Source organism: Lissotriton vulgaris, chromosome 4_1 (assembly GCF_964263255.1).
Source record: "Lissotriton vulgaris chromosome 4_1, aLisVul1.2, whole genome shotgun sequence".
Classification (NCBI taxonomy): Eukaryota; Metazoa; Chordata; class Amphibia; order Caudata; family Salamandridae; genus Lissotriton; species Lissotriton vulgaris.
In genome coordinates this window covers 1890187650-1890201301 of record NC_141691.1, presented here as the reverse complement: position 1 = coordinate 1890201301, position 13652 = coordinate 1890187650, and the positions used below count along the sequence as shown (strand labels likewise).

The 13652-nt window shown below is 47.4% G+C and overlaps 1 protein-coding gene across 3 annotated transcripts in view; it reads left to right on the top strand.

Annotated features, from left to right (window-relative positions):
* Window positions 1-13652, top strand: part of ASAP1 (ArfGAP with SH3 domain, ankyrin repeat and PH domain 1) — a 1926573-nt gene that overhangs the window by 827410 nt on the left and 1085511 nt on the right. For all 3 annotated transcript variants that reach the window (XM_086966222.1, XM_086966220.1, XM_086966221.1), the window contains one exon: window positions 305-391. In XM_086966222.1, coding sequence (XP_086822348.1) covers window positions 305-391 — 87 coding nt within the window. The remainder of the gene's footprint in view (window positions 1-304; window positions 392-13652) is intronic.

The window sequence follows — 13652 nt, the reverse complement described above, 5'->3', positions numbered from 1 at the left end:
ACCAGTTTTATCAATTCATTTCTACGTAATTTCTAAGGAGTTCTGAGGTTCAGTTTGGTGGCTGGGAAATATTCTAAAGCTTTTGTATTTTTTGAGGATTTCCTAGCTGGAGATCTATTGTTACAAGTAAGTAACCTTTACATTTTTGCAGAAAATACCTCAATCAGATGCTCTCTCTATAAAAGTTTGATGTGTAACATTTAGAGCTAGTCAACATTAACTCCTGAGAAGTCTGAACAATTTTCAGAAATGCATCTCTTTACTCTTTATACTGTGGTAATGCAATGGATGTACTCATTAACAGATAAAGCAGACCCAGGATGAAGAAAAGAAACAACTAACTGCACTCCGGGACTTAATAAAATCTTCATTACAACTTGATCAGAAAGAGGTAGGAAGCATTTCAAACTTTAAAACATTTTACAGTGCTCTAAAGCAGAAACCCTTATAGAAACGCTTGATTAAAATCTTTAGAAACCCAGGCTGTGTCTAATAAAACACATTTCATATCGAAGTACACTTGGAAACTTTTGTCTGGCACTCTAGTATTAGTGCTATCAAAATAAGTTGTGTGTATTGTGTAGCTAATACCATTGCAGTCTGTGGCTTTGGTTCCTTTGGTAATGTAAAAAATGTAGAAGGATTTAGGCCAATCGTTTTTTTCCATTGGTTATCCAGTTTCTGTTAAGTTTGACCATGATTAAAGGTGTATATTTTTTATAAGGAGTGATGCAGATTTCTTTTTCCATGCAAAATAATAAATGTGATAACATTTGTAAGAACTTGCGAAAAACCTGTTGGATCAATATCTGCTGCACACTGGCTAAGAAGCAGTTCCCAGAAGGCTAATGGGTTCATTCCACCAGAAGTAAAGCTTCTACCATTGTGTTGGCATGTGTAGTGCTTGCCATGAACATTTGTCATGCAGCTACATGGGCGTCTGTTCACATGTTCATAAAGCACTGCTATCTTGACAGTTGGGTCCTTCAGGAGGGTCACTTTGCCTGCTTGGTCCTGTAGGACTTTTTGTTCTGAGCCAGTTTACCGACGCACCAGCTTGGGAGCTACTGCTCTGGTATCTATTCACAAGCTGAGGGATCTGCTTTTAGAAGTATCCATCAGATGAACAAGCTACTTACCTTCAGTTACAACTTTTCTGCTAAATACTCTTATCTAGCTACAGGTTTCTCACCAACTCGTTCTGTGAACTGGACTCTTTTCTCCATCTATAAAGGTCCCAATTTAAAGATCATCACATTGGCAATGCCAATCTGTCGATAGGCTATGTTTTGTTACACTGTCATCAAGACTTCAGGATCACAAACAGTGACATTAGTGGGCCAGTGCCTATAAGAGTTGTTTGAAATTGGAAACAGTATGCGATTTAAAGTTTATCTTCATAGTTTAGTTAGTGTGTCTGACCCTGAAGGAAGATTAGTGACAGAGCAGAAGAAATGTATTTTTTGTCAAAAAAACAAATGACATAATCTTATGTCTTGCTGATTATGCAAGGAGGAACTCTGCTGCAAGATGTGAAACTAAATTGAGGTAAGCCTTCTGGCCCTGGAAGTTGTAAGTAACTTAACTGAAGAAATTGGGACTCTTAATAGATTGATGGCAATGGAATTAAAGCCACCCTTCTTCAGTTTGACAGAGAAAGAGCAGCTTGTGATGCAATCAAAAAGAATTACCACTGAGCACTGGAGGAAGAACAGTAGGCAAGATGATGATTTAAAGACTGATAATGTACAGGTATCAGAAAACAAATTTGATGCCCCTTCTGCAGGTTAACTAACAAATGGAAAAGTTGCTTCTGTAACAATTTATGGGTAGAAGTGTTACTTCTGTGATAAGACCCTGAGAAACAGAAAACCCCACTGTCCCTTGCACCAACCTTAAAAGTGGATAACTGTGTAACCAAGTGTGCTTTGAATCTGAATGATGGAGTACTTTGCAAGTGAAACAAGGGAGCATTCTTGCTAAGGGTGCAGTATACCATGCAAGGTGCTCACACTCTGGCATCGTAAGAAAGAAAACAGCAAGTCTCAGATTAAAAGCATGATTCGCAGCGGTACATAATAAGAAGTGAATATTACACTTTTTTAGCTTTCCTTCAAACTACTCTAGAATGTGAACATAATGTGCCAGTTTTAACCTTTATGTGCTTAAGCAGTTCTGAAATAGAACAATTTAGTAGCTTGGAAGAATTTCTTCCAGTGTTCATTCCATAAGGATAAAACAACACACTCTAGCCAATTTCCCTAAACTGGAGGCGTTATTAGTTGTAATCGAACAGGCCCAACACCGTCTTAGGAAAAACAGTGCTCTAGATGATGAATCCAATTCAGTGATAATGGCACAGGAGCAGCGATATGCCAAGAACATCACCCTTTTCTGGATCATTCAAAGAATGATTCCAAGAAAACTCTGTTCCTTCTGCACTTTTAACTCCAGAATAGAAAGTGATCTTAGGAATAGAATGTGAGGCAACGTTCGGATGACTAATAAGTCTTTCTGTAGCACAACTAATCTCAACTAAGATAGATGGTATGTGGCCATGAGGTAGCCAGGCTTATGGATTAACTTTTGAGACCAACCACATCACCACAAAACAAGTGATTCTCTCACAGTGACAGCATTTTTAGCAAGCCACAAAGGTTTCTGTATTCATTCTTTACAGGCAGCTGCCATGAAGAAATTGGATAATTCATATTCAGATTGCATTAAATATCTGTTTGACATATGCTATAGAGATAAGGACATATTTGATATATGCTATAGAGATAAGGACAAGACTGTTGTTGATTGAATAAAGTGAACAAAACATCTGGGAAAAGTTTGAGATAAAACTTCAGCATCTTTAACGAATACTCATAAAATGTAAACAGCCATAGCAAATGGCTATCACCAGAAACAGTCTGAAGTCCTACATGCAAGCTCAACGTAGAAACAGAACTTGTAGAAGAGTTGAGCTGCTAAAAACTGTGAATTTGTTTGAGATGATAAAATCGAACAATATTTAGTTTTTTACCTACGAGCTATATATATCATGGTAAAGCTGCATTTACACAAGAGTAAAGTGTAAGGCATTCAGAGTCATGAGCTGCAACTATAACCGAGCAACAGGAACCTTGCACCCTGAAGCAAGCTACCACATTCCTTTAAACTACTGATGGTATAGCTGAAGATTGGTAGAGCATCTTCAAATTTACTGTGTTGCTGTATTGGCTTTATACTTTGCAAAGAGCCTAACCTGTCAGAAAATATGCATTGTATCCGTTGCAGACAAATCACATGAACATTACTGGTATATCAAGGGCCTTGGAACTGACTCCGCAGCCTACCTTCCAGCCTTTCATGCACTTGATGGGTAGTGAACTTAAAGTATCATGGAGTATAAATGATTACTTTCTGTTGCCACTGTGTTACTTGACTCTTCTGAGTATCATATGGAAGCAACAAGTGTCTCTCTAAAGGACCAATAATGGAAGAAAAAGCCAGGCAGCATAAAAGTCTTACAGGCAGGCAGGATCGTTCTTGGTTTGAAAAAGGTTGAGGAACCTAAAACTCTTAAACCCCAAACCTTAAATAAAAACCTTATCCAGCAGTAGCAAGATTCCATGATAGGTAGCTGTAGGAATTCCCGTTATGAGCATCAGAACCCTAAGAGCAGAAATATTAGGAAGCTAGGAACTAAAGGCCTAGGATGAAAAAAATCTGGTGCCACAAATAGTGAACCCTTGATACTGGTAGTTCTAGCTCTTTATATAGGGAGGGAAACTAAATAAAGACTGAGAAAAAGCAGAGAGTGACATACAGCGGAATCTATAGAGAAATGACTTCTTAACTTAAAAGAAATAATAAGGTGTGAAATCTGTTGATTCATTCAGGAGTTATGAATGAAAAACTGTTTTTCAGCATCCATTTTCAAATATGGCAGCTCAGTATGCTTGGGGTCCAGTGCTTACATTGCTTAATATTAGAATTTGATTGTTAACAGTACTTCTGCCAAGTTCCATGCTTTTACCTAAATAAGTGCAAATAATTCTAAAAGAAGGACATGACTAATGAACTAATGAGTCACATCTTCTCGTTGTACATTTGAAACATAACCTGGGGCTCGTTTTGGTTCACTCACTGTTCGAAGTGTATGGTCTTGGTAGGAAGCAGAATATCATGTTAACTTCCAAAATCAGTACACTTAGCACTTAATGCTTCAGTTTCAACTCTGATGATGAGTAGTGTTCTAATTCATGTAGTCATTACAACCACAATGTATTACTTGAACAACAAGCAAGGTGGCACGATATTGAGAACCCTCTGCCTCATACAACATTCTTCAAATAACATCATGTAGTATTTGCTATAATGCATGTTAAACGATTCCAGTAATCAACTTAAAAGATCAAAAATAATTTATCAACAATAAGGCAATTGCATCAAGCATATGTCATTTGTCTGGCAGATAGTGGTGTCAGCCTGGCAAGGGAGTACTTAACCCAATACTGAACCAACTATGAATATAGATATTCAAGGTGTTCATTGCAGGAAATGATGGGCCTATTCCTCTACTGCACAGCAGTGGCTGTATCCCCTTTTTATATTTGATAAAAGTAGGGTTACATCCTGCAGAAACGCAGGAAGTCTGTTGTCCATTTTAGCTTTTAGTGTTGTCATCATCATTGCAGCCCATGTAGTGATCCACATTCCACCCACGGGCCAGTTTCTGCGCTTGCCTTTTGGCCAATAGCCATGCCAAAGCATAAAACCTGTTTTTTATTTTGTTGCCTTTACCCTGTTTTATATTATCAGAATATTGGCCTTGAGGGTGGGATTGTAATTTCTGCCTATCAGCGATACCAAGCTGCAAACCACATTCCGTTATAGAGCAAACACTGGACAATTCCAAAACATTTGATTTATCTTGTCTGCTGTTCGACTGCAAATTTGGCATGTCAGATACACGTATGATATGTTTTATGCAACTTGCTGGGAATCCAGTATATCCTATGGAGTATTTTAAATTGGATCAATTTGAACTGTGGAATGCACAACACCTTAGAGGAATACTTTGCTATTCTTGGCAATTCCTAAAGTATATTGTTTCTACCTACATCTCATTCTCACGGGCCCTTCAGCATTGAAATATCTATCCTAACTTAATACGCAGGCTACAACACAGAGCTGTGGTAACCTTTCTTTCTCTACTATATGTCAATAGGTCTGTAAGGTGTTGTGCATAGTACTTTTAGTCTGCCCGACACCTAAACCAAAAGGGCCTGCCTTGTCAGAGCTCTATACGGCAGAAACAGACTTAGATGAAGCTACATAGTCTATCTTAGTTCCTCAAACATGTAAAGTGATTGGTTGACATACATATCCCCCAACTTAACTATGTTATGCTCCTCCCAGTGTGACGGGCAAAGGCAGAACTGAATGTGCCTGGGCTGGGATATATCCATATTGGAAGCTCAGGAGCATAGGCCTCCTTCGTATTAGTAAGAGCAAGGCTTCACTTCCTAAAATAATTTTCTACGCTCCACAATCCAGAGGTGCTTTGAACCCTATCGCTCACATCCAACCCCACTGACAGTAGTTTTCAACCTGTTGTGCCCACCTCCCCCCCAATATTTGATTTCCTCAAGCTGCAAATTTCTATCTACCCAGCTACCCGTTAAAACTTGAAACTGAGCCACTGTGTAATAGTTCTCATAATCTGGGGCAGCCAAGCCTCTCTTCTGTACTAGTAATGATAATTTTCGCAATGCCACATTGTTCCTACCACCTCCCCACGTCAGATTCATTACCATCTCTTTAAGAACTTTACAAATCCTGTCCAGCAATGCCACTGAAGAAATACAAGCAATAAGGCAGGATAACCATTTTGGAAAGAGAAGAGAGAGAGCCTGGTCATTTTGGACAAGTGCAATTTGGTCTCAAATTTAATGGACTCCCTTGTACGCATCAACATTTTGCGGAGATTCCCTTCAATAATGTCTTGGTCCTCGTGAAAAAAATTGAATTTTCAGATATCTATCAATTTGCAAATTCCATTATAACAGGGAGAGTCACATCAGTGTCCAGTTACTGGGGCTTAAAACGGAAAGATGCATAGTTTAGTATTATTGTGTTTTTGGTCCGATTGAGCTCCAAATATGAAGCAAGAATATGAGAACACCATCTACATAGAGCAAAATGGTGAGCACTTACCCATTTAATGTTACCCTGCCACCGTGATCTTCTCATCTTAGGTGGTGGGCATGGGTTTGAGTCTAGGGCAAATAGCCGGCAGACCTGTTTAGTCCTCCTGTGCAACTCCCACGCATAAAACACAGTCCTACCATTGCAGACCCTTGACATTGAGCTCATCTATAATAGCAAGACCCAATATGTGATCTCTAGGCATATTCCCATTTCCACAATCACAGTCCAGTAAGATGCTCCAATTTAAAGTATCAAATACCTCTTCGCGGTCAACCACGGTCGTAGCAGGTGGTCCGTTCCCACCAAAGGGTTGATAACCAGGTTATTAGTCTGCATATGTTAGGTTTGTATTTCTGCCGGAACTGAACCCTGACTGATGGGAATGTCACAGCCCTGGTAATAAAAAAGAAAGTCAATTAATCAACAACTTGGCAAACATTTTATAGCCCATGCTTAACATGGAGAAGGGTCTAAAGGGACCAACTCCAAAGATTCGCTTCCCGACTTCAATTAGGTGATAGCAATTGTTTGTTATGAAGTGCGGGGCATTACTTGTGTTCTACTATGGTACTGAAGCAATAAATACATATAAACAGGCATATATGCAATATGGTGATCTAACATACTCCTATGCTGCGGACCCTACTCTATATGTATTTAGAGTGTGTGTAGGTGTAGAACAAAGAATCCCCCCTGGGGATGATCCAAACCATTACCTGATGGGAGAGTGTGAAGGACCCCGTCTTGCTCTCGAGTTGGACAGCCCTCACGGAATGTCAGATTGGTGCGTGCAATCTATCGGGTTGCCTATTATGTATATATAATAGAAAGCAGCCTTCGCGATGTGCGCGCTAGATTATTGATGTTATGGATATGTGGATAGCGCTGTCGCCTCATGGATGAAGATAGGAAGACCTTTGTCCCTAGTGCCGCGAGAGGCCTAATACACGATGATCTGAAAGAAACAGGTTAGTATTAGGTTCCTTACCTTAGAATATCCCCAGGCGTCAGACTGGATGCGGGAATTTTTGCGTAGCAGTACGCTTGCGCGTCGGTAGGCGTCGTCCGCGGCTCCGCGTCCGTCGTCGTCGGCGCCGTGATGATGTCGTCGGAGTACTTCGACGCCGCCTCAGCGCTCTGACGTCAGTTCTCCTTTTTTTTGCGCCAGCAGCGCAGATCCGGAAAAAGTTATACCCATAGTCAATTTTTGACTAACTTTTTCGATCCTTTTTGATAATTTTTTCAGAGTCTTTCGACTCAGAACGGTGCCGGTAAGGATGCCTGGATTTAAACCCTGTGAGGACTGCGACCGACTGATGTCGGTTATCGACCTTCACCAACGGTGCCTTCACTGTCTCGGCTTCGACCACGACGACAAGGCCTGCCCCGACTGCCGAGTTCTGACGTCGAAAGCTAGGTGGGAGCGGTCCCGCAAGCGGCTCGAGCTTCGGCAGTCGGCCCCGCGCCACGAGAGGTCCCGGTCCGGACAGAGGTCGAGGGACCGGTCGCGGGGTCGGAGCCATCATAGCTCCGGGAGTCACCATCGGTCTTCGGGCTCGAAGTCGTCAGGTAAGCACAAGAAGTCGAAGAGAAGTCAAATCAAATTTCAAATGCTTTATTCGGTGTATAAAATATAACCATATAGCATACAAAAAACATAATCAGAAAAAAAAATGCGTGATCATAATGGTATTTCACCCAAGAATACATGTGAAGAGAAGTCATCGCTCTTCCGACTCCCCCCGACGCTCGCGCGACGCGGCCGGGGGTTCGGGTGACATCGCCCACGCGGCTCTCTCGGATTCACGGGCATCGCGGCCTGCTTCATACCCTCCAGTCCCTAGGCAGGACGCGACGCCGGAGGAGATCGAGCGCTTCCTCATGGCCATGAGGTCTCTCTCTCCTCCGACTGGCTCCGCGGCGACTTCGGGCCCAGCAGACCCGTCTGGGGGCCCCAGCGGGTCGGGTGCTTCGGCCCCGACGCCGGCGGGTGCTTCGATGCCGCCGACGCCTTCGGGCCCGGTGCCGCAGGGCCCCGCTGGATCCGGATCCGGGTCGCCGGTTGACCTGACGACCTCACCGGCGCCGATCCCTAGGGTGTCACCTCCGGCGCCGCCTTTGGGCGACTCCGTCCCCGATGCCTCCCTCGATCCGGTTCCGGCGTTGGAGCGGCGCCGCTGGGCGCCGCTCTCGGCGCCGCTTGGAGAGTTCTACTTCAGGCCCCATCCTTTGACAACCCGGATTATCAGGAGATGGGTGATGAGGAGTATTGGGAGGGGTCTGAGGACCCTCTGACACGCGATTGTCAGTCCCAGCAGGACTGGAAAGGTGAACTTAAGAATCCCAGTGGTCTGGACACTTCGCCGGACACTGGTTTTGTCTCACCTCCTACCGTGGCTACGGAGGAGGGGGCAACCTACAGTGTGGTGCTGACACGGGCGGCCAAAGCCCTGGGCCTTAAGCTCCCCGTCGCGGCCGTGAGGACTAACCTCCTCACTGAGGTCTTTAAACCGCAGTCAAGCTCGGCTGAGCCTCTGCTGCCGTTTAATGAGGCCTTGACTGACGTTCTTTTGGGCACTTGGTCCAGGCCTGCTGCAGGTCCGCCTGTAGATAGGAACGTGGCCTGACGCCACCGCCAGGCCCCGGGCGACCCTTGTTTCCTGTCCACTCATCCCACCCCCGAGAGCCTGGTCATCCAGGCCTCCAACTCCCAGACCGCATCCCCAAGCTCCGCCCGATCGAGAATCCAAGAGGTACGAGCAATACGGCAAGAAGGTATTCTCCTCCCTGAGTTTGGGACTGCGGTCTTCCAACACTGCGTAGCCTCTTGGGTCGCTACACCCACTCTCTGTGGGACACGGTCGCGAACGTGCTGCCAGGAGGCCAAGGCTAAACTCGCCCAAGCCCTTGCAGCACGTTTTTCCATCCGGTGTGGACTGGATACCACCGACAAACTGGGCAGAGCGATGGCAACGACGGTGGCGATTTGTCGCCACGCCTGGTTGAGGCCCGCCAACTTTTCGGCTGATGTCCAGAATACACTCATGGACATGCCGTTTGATGGCCGTCGCCTTTTTGGCGACAAGGCAGACCATGGCTTGAGCGCTTTAAGGACTCCAGGGCTACGGCCAAGTCCTTGGGCCTCTCGGCCCCGTGCCAGCAAACGGGTGCCTTTCGCTCCTTTCGTGGCCAATAAAGGGGCGCCCCCACACGTGGTGCCAGCCACCCACCGCAGACTAGTTTCCAACGTGGTGGCGGCCGTGGAAACCGCTGTGGCGGCGGTCGGGGACAATGGCGAGGTCAGTCCACACCTACCCCTGCAGCATCTGCCTCAAAACCCTCCTAGTCCGAGCTTTCAGGCCCATGTGATGCCAGTGGGGGGCAGGGTTCGCCATCACCTCCTCCACTGGCGCACTGTCACATCGGACAGGTGGGTGCTGCAAATCGTCCGAAGGGGCTACTCCCTCCCCTTTGAGGCGACCCCTCCAGCCATGCCACCGCAATACCACCGCGTGTCGGGGGATCACTTGCAACTTCTGCAAGAGGAAGTTACGGCCCTCTTGGCCAAGGGGACCATCGAGCGCGTTCCTGGGCCAGAAGTAGGGTGTGGTTGTTACTCCCACTACTTTCTGGTACCCAAGAAGGGCAAAGGGGGCCTACGCCCTATCTTGGATCTACGGAACGTCAATGGCTTCCTCCGGAAGGAGAAGTTCAAAATTCTGACACTGGCTCAGGTCTAAGCTGCCCTGGACCCAGGAGACTGGATGGTAGCATTGGACTTGCAGGACGCTTATTTCCACATTCCCGTCCTGCCGGCCCACCGGCGCTACCTGCAGTTCACGGTAGGCCACGAGCACTTTCAGTTTACCCTGCTCCCCTTCGACCTTACCAGCGCCCCACGGGTGTTCACGAAGGTGATGGCGGTGGTCGCAGCTCATCTGCGCAGGTTGGGGGTTTCAGTCTTCCCCTACCTCGACGACTGGTTGTTGAAGGCGGGCTCGCCCCAGACAGGCATCAGCCACCTCCAGACGACGGCAGGCCTCCTGCACCAGCTGGGGTTCTCCATCAATGTGCCGAAGTCACACCTCTGCCCCTCCCAGAAGCTCCTCTTCATCGGAGCGGTTCTCGACTCTGCGCAGTTTCGGGTTTATCCTCCCGAACAGCGGGTTCGGGATATTCAGGCTCTGATTCCGATCTTTCAGCCTTTATCTCGAGTCTCGGTCAGGTTGACGATGTGACTTCTGTGGCTGATGGTCTCCTGCATCCTTCTGGTGCATCACGCACGATGGCGGATGCGGGCTCTGCAGTGGGACCTTAAAGTTTCAGTGGGCCCAGCATCAGGGCAACCTGTCTGACCATGTCCTGATCTCGGAGGGCACTGCGAGACAGCTGCAGTGGTGGCTCATCGACCGCGATTGGGTCAGCTGCAGATCCCTCTACCTTCCTCAACCGGAGCACGTAGTTGGGACGGATGCGTCCCTCCAGGACTGGGGAGGCCACATAGGAGAGGCGGAGATCAGAGGCCTCTGGTCTCTGGCAGAGTCCTGGCTCCATTTCAACCTTTTGGAGCTGCGGGCAATTCGTCTAGCACTGAAGGCATTCCTCCCCTCTGTCCAGGGGAGTGTAGTGCAGGTGTTCACGGAAAACACCACCGCCATGTGGTACTGTAACAAACAGGGCGGGGTGGGGTCGTGGACCCTCTGCCGGGAGGCTCTGCACCTCTGGCAGTGGCTGGAACATCAGGGCATGACCCTGGTGGTTCAACACCTGGCAGGTTCTCTGAACGCCAGGGCGGACGAACTCAGCCGGCGGTGCATGATGGATCACGAATGGCGTCTGAACTCGGACGTGGCGCAAAGTCTCTTTCTGCAGTGGGGAGAGCCTTGTTTAGATCTTTTCGCCACCGAAGAGAACGCGCAATGTCATCAGTTCTGCGCGTTGGAATTTCCAAGGCGGCACTCGCTCAGAGATGCTTTTCGTCGCGAGTGGAGTTGCGGTCTGTTGTACGCCTTTCCGCCTATACCACTTCTGCCCAGAGTGCTGAAGAAGATCAAACGCAACCGGGCCCAAGTCATCCTTGTGGCTCCGGACTGGGCACGAAGGTGCTGGTATCCCGAGCTACTCAGTATGTCAGTCGATCCCCCGGTTCGTCTGCCTCTTCAGGAGGACCTTCTGTCGCAGCAGCAGGGGACGGTCCTCCACCCGAACCTGTCCAGTCTCCACCTCCATGCTTGGAGATTGAGCGGCGACAGTTGAGGCCATTTTACTTGCCTCCTGAAGTCTGTAATTTTATTCTGGCAGCCAGGCGTCCCTCCACAAAGTCGGTATACGCCTGCAGGTGGAACATATTTGTGGCATGGTGCACAGCAAAGGCTGTGGGTCCTCTCTCTGCCCCTCTTTCTGAGGCTCTTCTCTTCCTTCTTTCTCTTGCCCAGCAGGGCTCTGCTCTGGGCACTATCAAGGGCTACCTTTCTGCCCTTGCGGATGTATGACGTTACAACGCATACTTTTACCACGCATACCATTACAACGCGGTATTTACAACGAATACCGTTACAACGCATAGCGCTTAGAGGTGCTGGATAGTGGTAAGTATAATTTTATATTCCAACTCCAGTCCCCGTGGTCACTAGGGAAGGTGTTGGATATAAAATTATACTTCTTCCCTATCCTAGAGCGCCCCCCGGCGCAATGCGTTGTAATGGTATGCGTGGTAATGCCTGTGTTGTAATGGTAGTGCGTGGTAAAAACTTCGTTGTAACAGTTGTATACCTGCCCTTTCAGACTTTCTAAGGCTGCCTGATCAACCATCTTTGTTCAAGTCCCCTATTGTAACTCGTTTTCTGAAATCAATCAATCAATCAATCAAGCATTTGTATAGCGCACTACTCACCCGGAGGGTCTCAAGGCGCTTGGGTGGGGGATAGGGGGGGGTCCGCTACTGCTCGAACAGCCAGGTCTTGAGAGGTGGTGTTGGGTCAGGCGGAGGTGGATGGGGAGGGAGTTCTACGTCTAGGCATCACACACATGTTTCCCCCTGTTCCGTTTGTGATGCCTCAGTGGGACTTGAACCTTGTTCTTACCTATCTGATGTGCGCTCCCTTTGAGCCACTTCACAACTGTCCTCTCCGCCTTCTTACTCTGAAGACTGCCTTCCTGGTTGTCATCACCTCTGCCCTGAGAGTGAGGGAGCTCCAGGCTCTTTCTTCCAAACCTCCTTTCCTATCTGTCCATCCGGACATGGTTGTGTTGCGGACTAGACCCTCTTTCCTGCCCAAGGTTGTCACGGCCTTCCACATCGGGCAGTCTATCACCTTTCCCACCTTCTTTGCGCCTCCGCATCCCTCAAAGGAGGAAGAGCGGCTCCACCGTCTGGACCCAAAACGTGCGTTTTCGTTCTATCTAGATTGCACACGCCAGTTCCGGGTGGATGACCAACTCTTTGTTGGTTACGTGGGAGCTAAGAAGGGACGAGGGGTGCACAAGCGGACCATCTCTCGGTGGGTCGTCTTGTGTATTAAGGCTTGTTACTCCTTGGCAAAGAAGGAGCCTCCTGTTGGGCTGAGGGCCCCTTCCACTCGGGCCACAGCAGCTACCACTGCCCTGGGCCGGGGAGTACCCTTGCAGGACATCTGTCAGGCAGCTACGTTGGCCTCGCTGCACACGTTTGCAAGACATTACTGCCGGGACAGCCAAGTCCGGAGGGATAGCTTCTTTGGCCGTTCCTTCCTCCAGGACTTTCTGGTGTGATTATTGGTTCGCAGACCCACCACCGGGGTTGGTATTGCTGGGGTATCTATTCTAAGGTAAGGAATCTAATACTAATCTGTTTCTTTCAGATGAACAAGTTACTTACCTTCGGTAACGATATATATGTAAGAAACAGTAGTTAGTATTAGATTCCTTACCGCTTCACCCATCCTGTCCGTTCTGCGATCTAGGGTTAAGGTCATCCCCTTTCAGGGCCCTAGTTTCACTGGCACCAGTGTTGGTTTTTAACATGGCTCTGCGTTTCTGGCACAGAAAAGCTGTGTATAAGAGCTGACGTCAGCGCGCGGAGGTATCGTCTAAGTACTCCGACGACGTCATCACGGCGCCCATGACGACGGACGCAGAGCCGCGGACGACGCCTACCGACGCGTAAGGGTACTGCTACGCAAAAATTTCCGGATCCAGTCTGACGCCTGGGGATATTCTAAGGTAAGGAATCTAACACTAACTACTGTTTCTTACAGATATATCGTTACCGAAGTTAAGTAACTTGTTCTTCAAGGCATCGTGATAATGTTGTACGAAGCTGGATGTGAAAACAAAGTAGTTTCCGATAAACAAATACAACGTTGTCATGCATGCAAATGTGTGCAAAAGATCACCGCTGAAATGTGATTTTCTAGAACAATGTAAGGAATAATCTGCCTCGATACATGGGCCTAACTCGGGAGTATAAC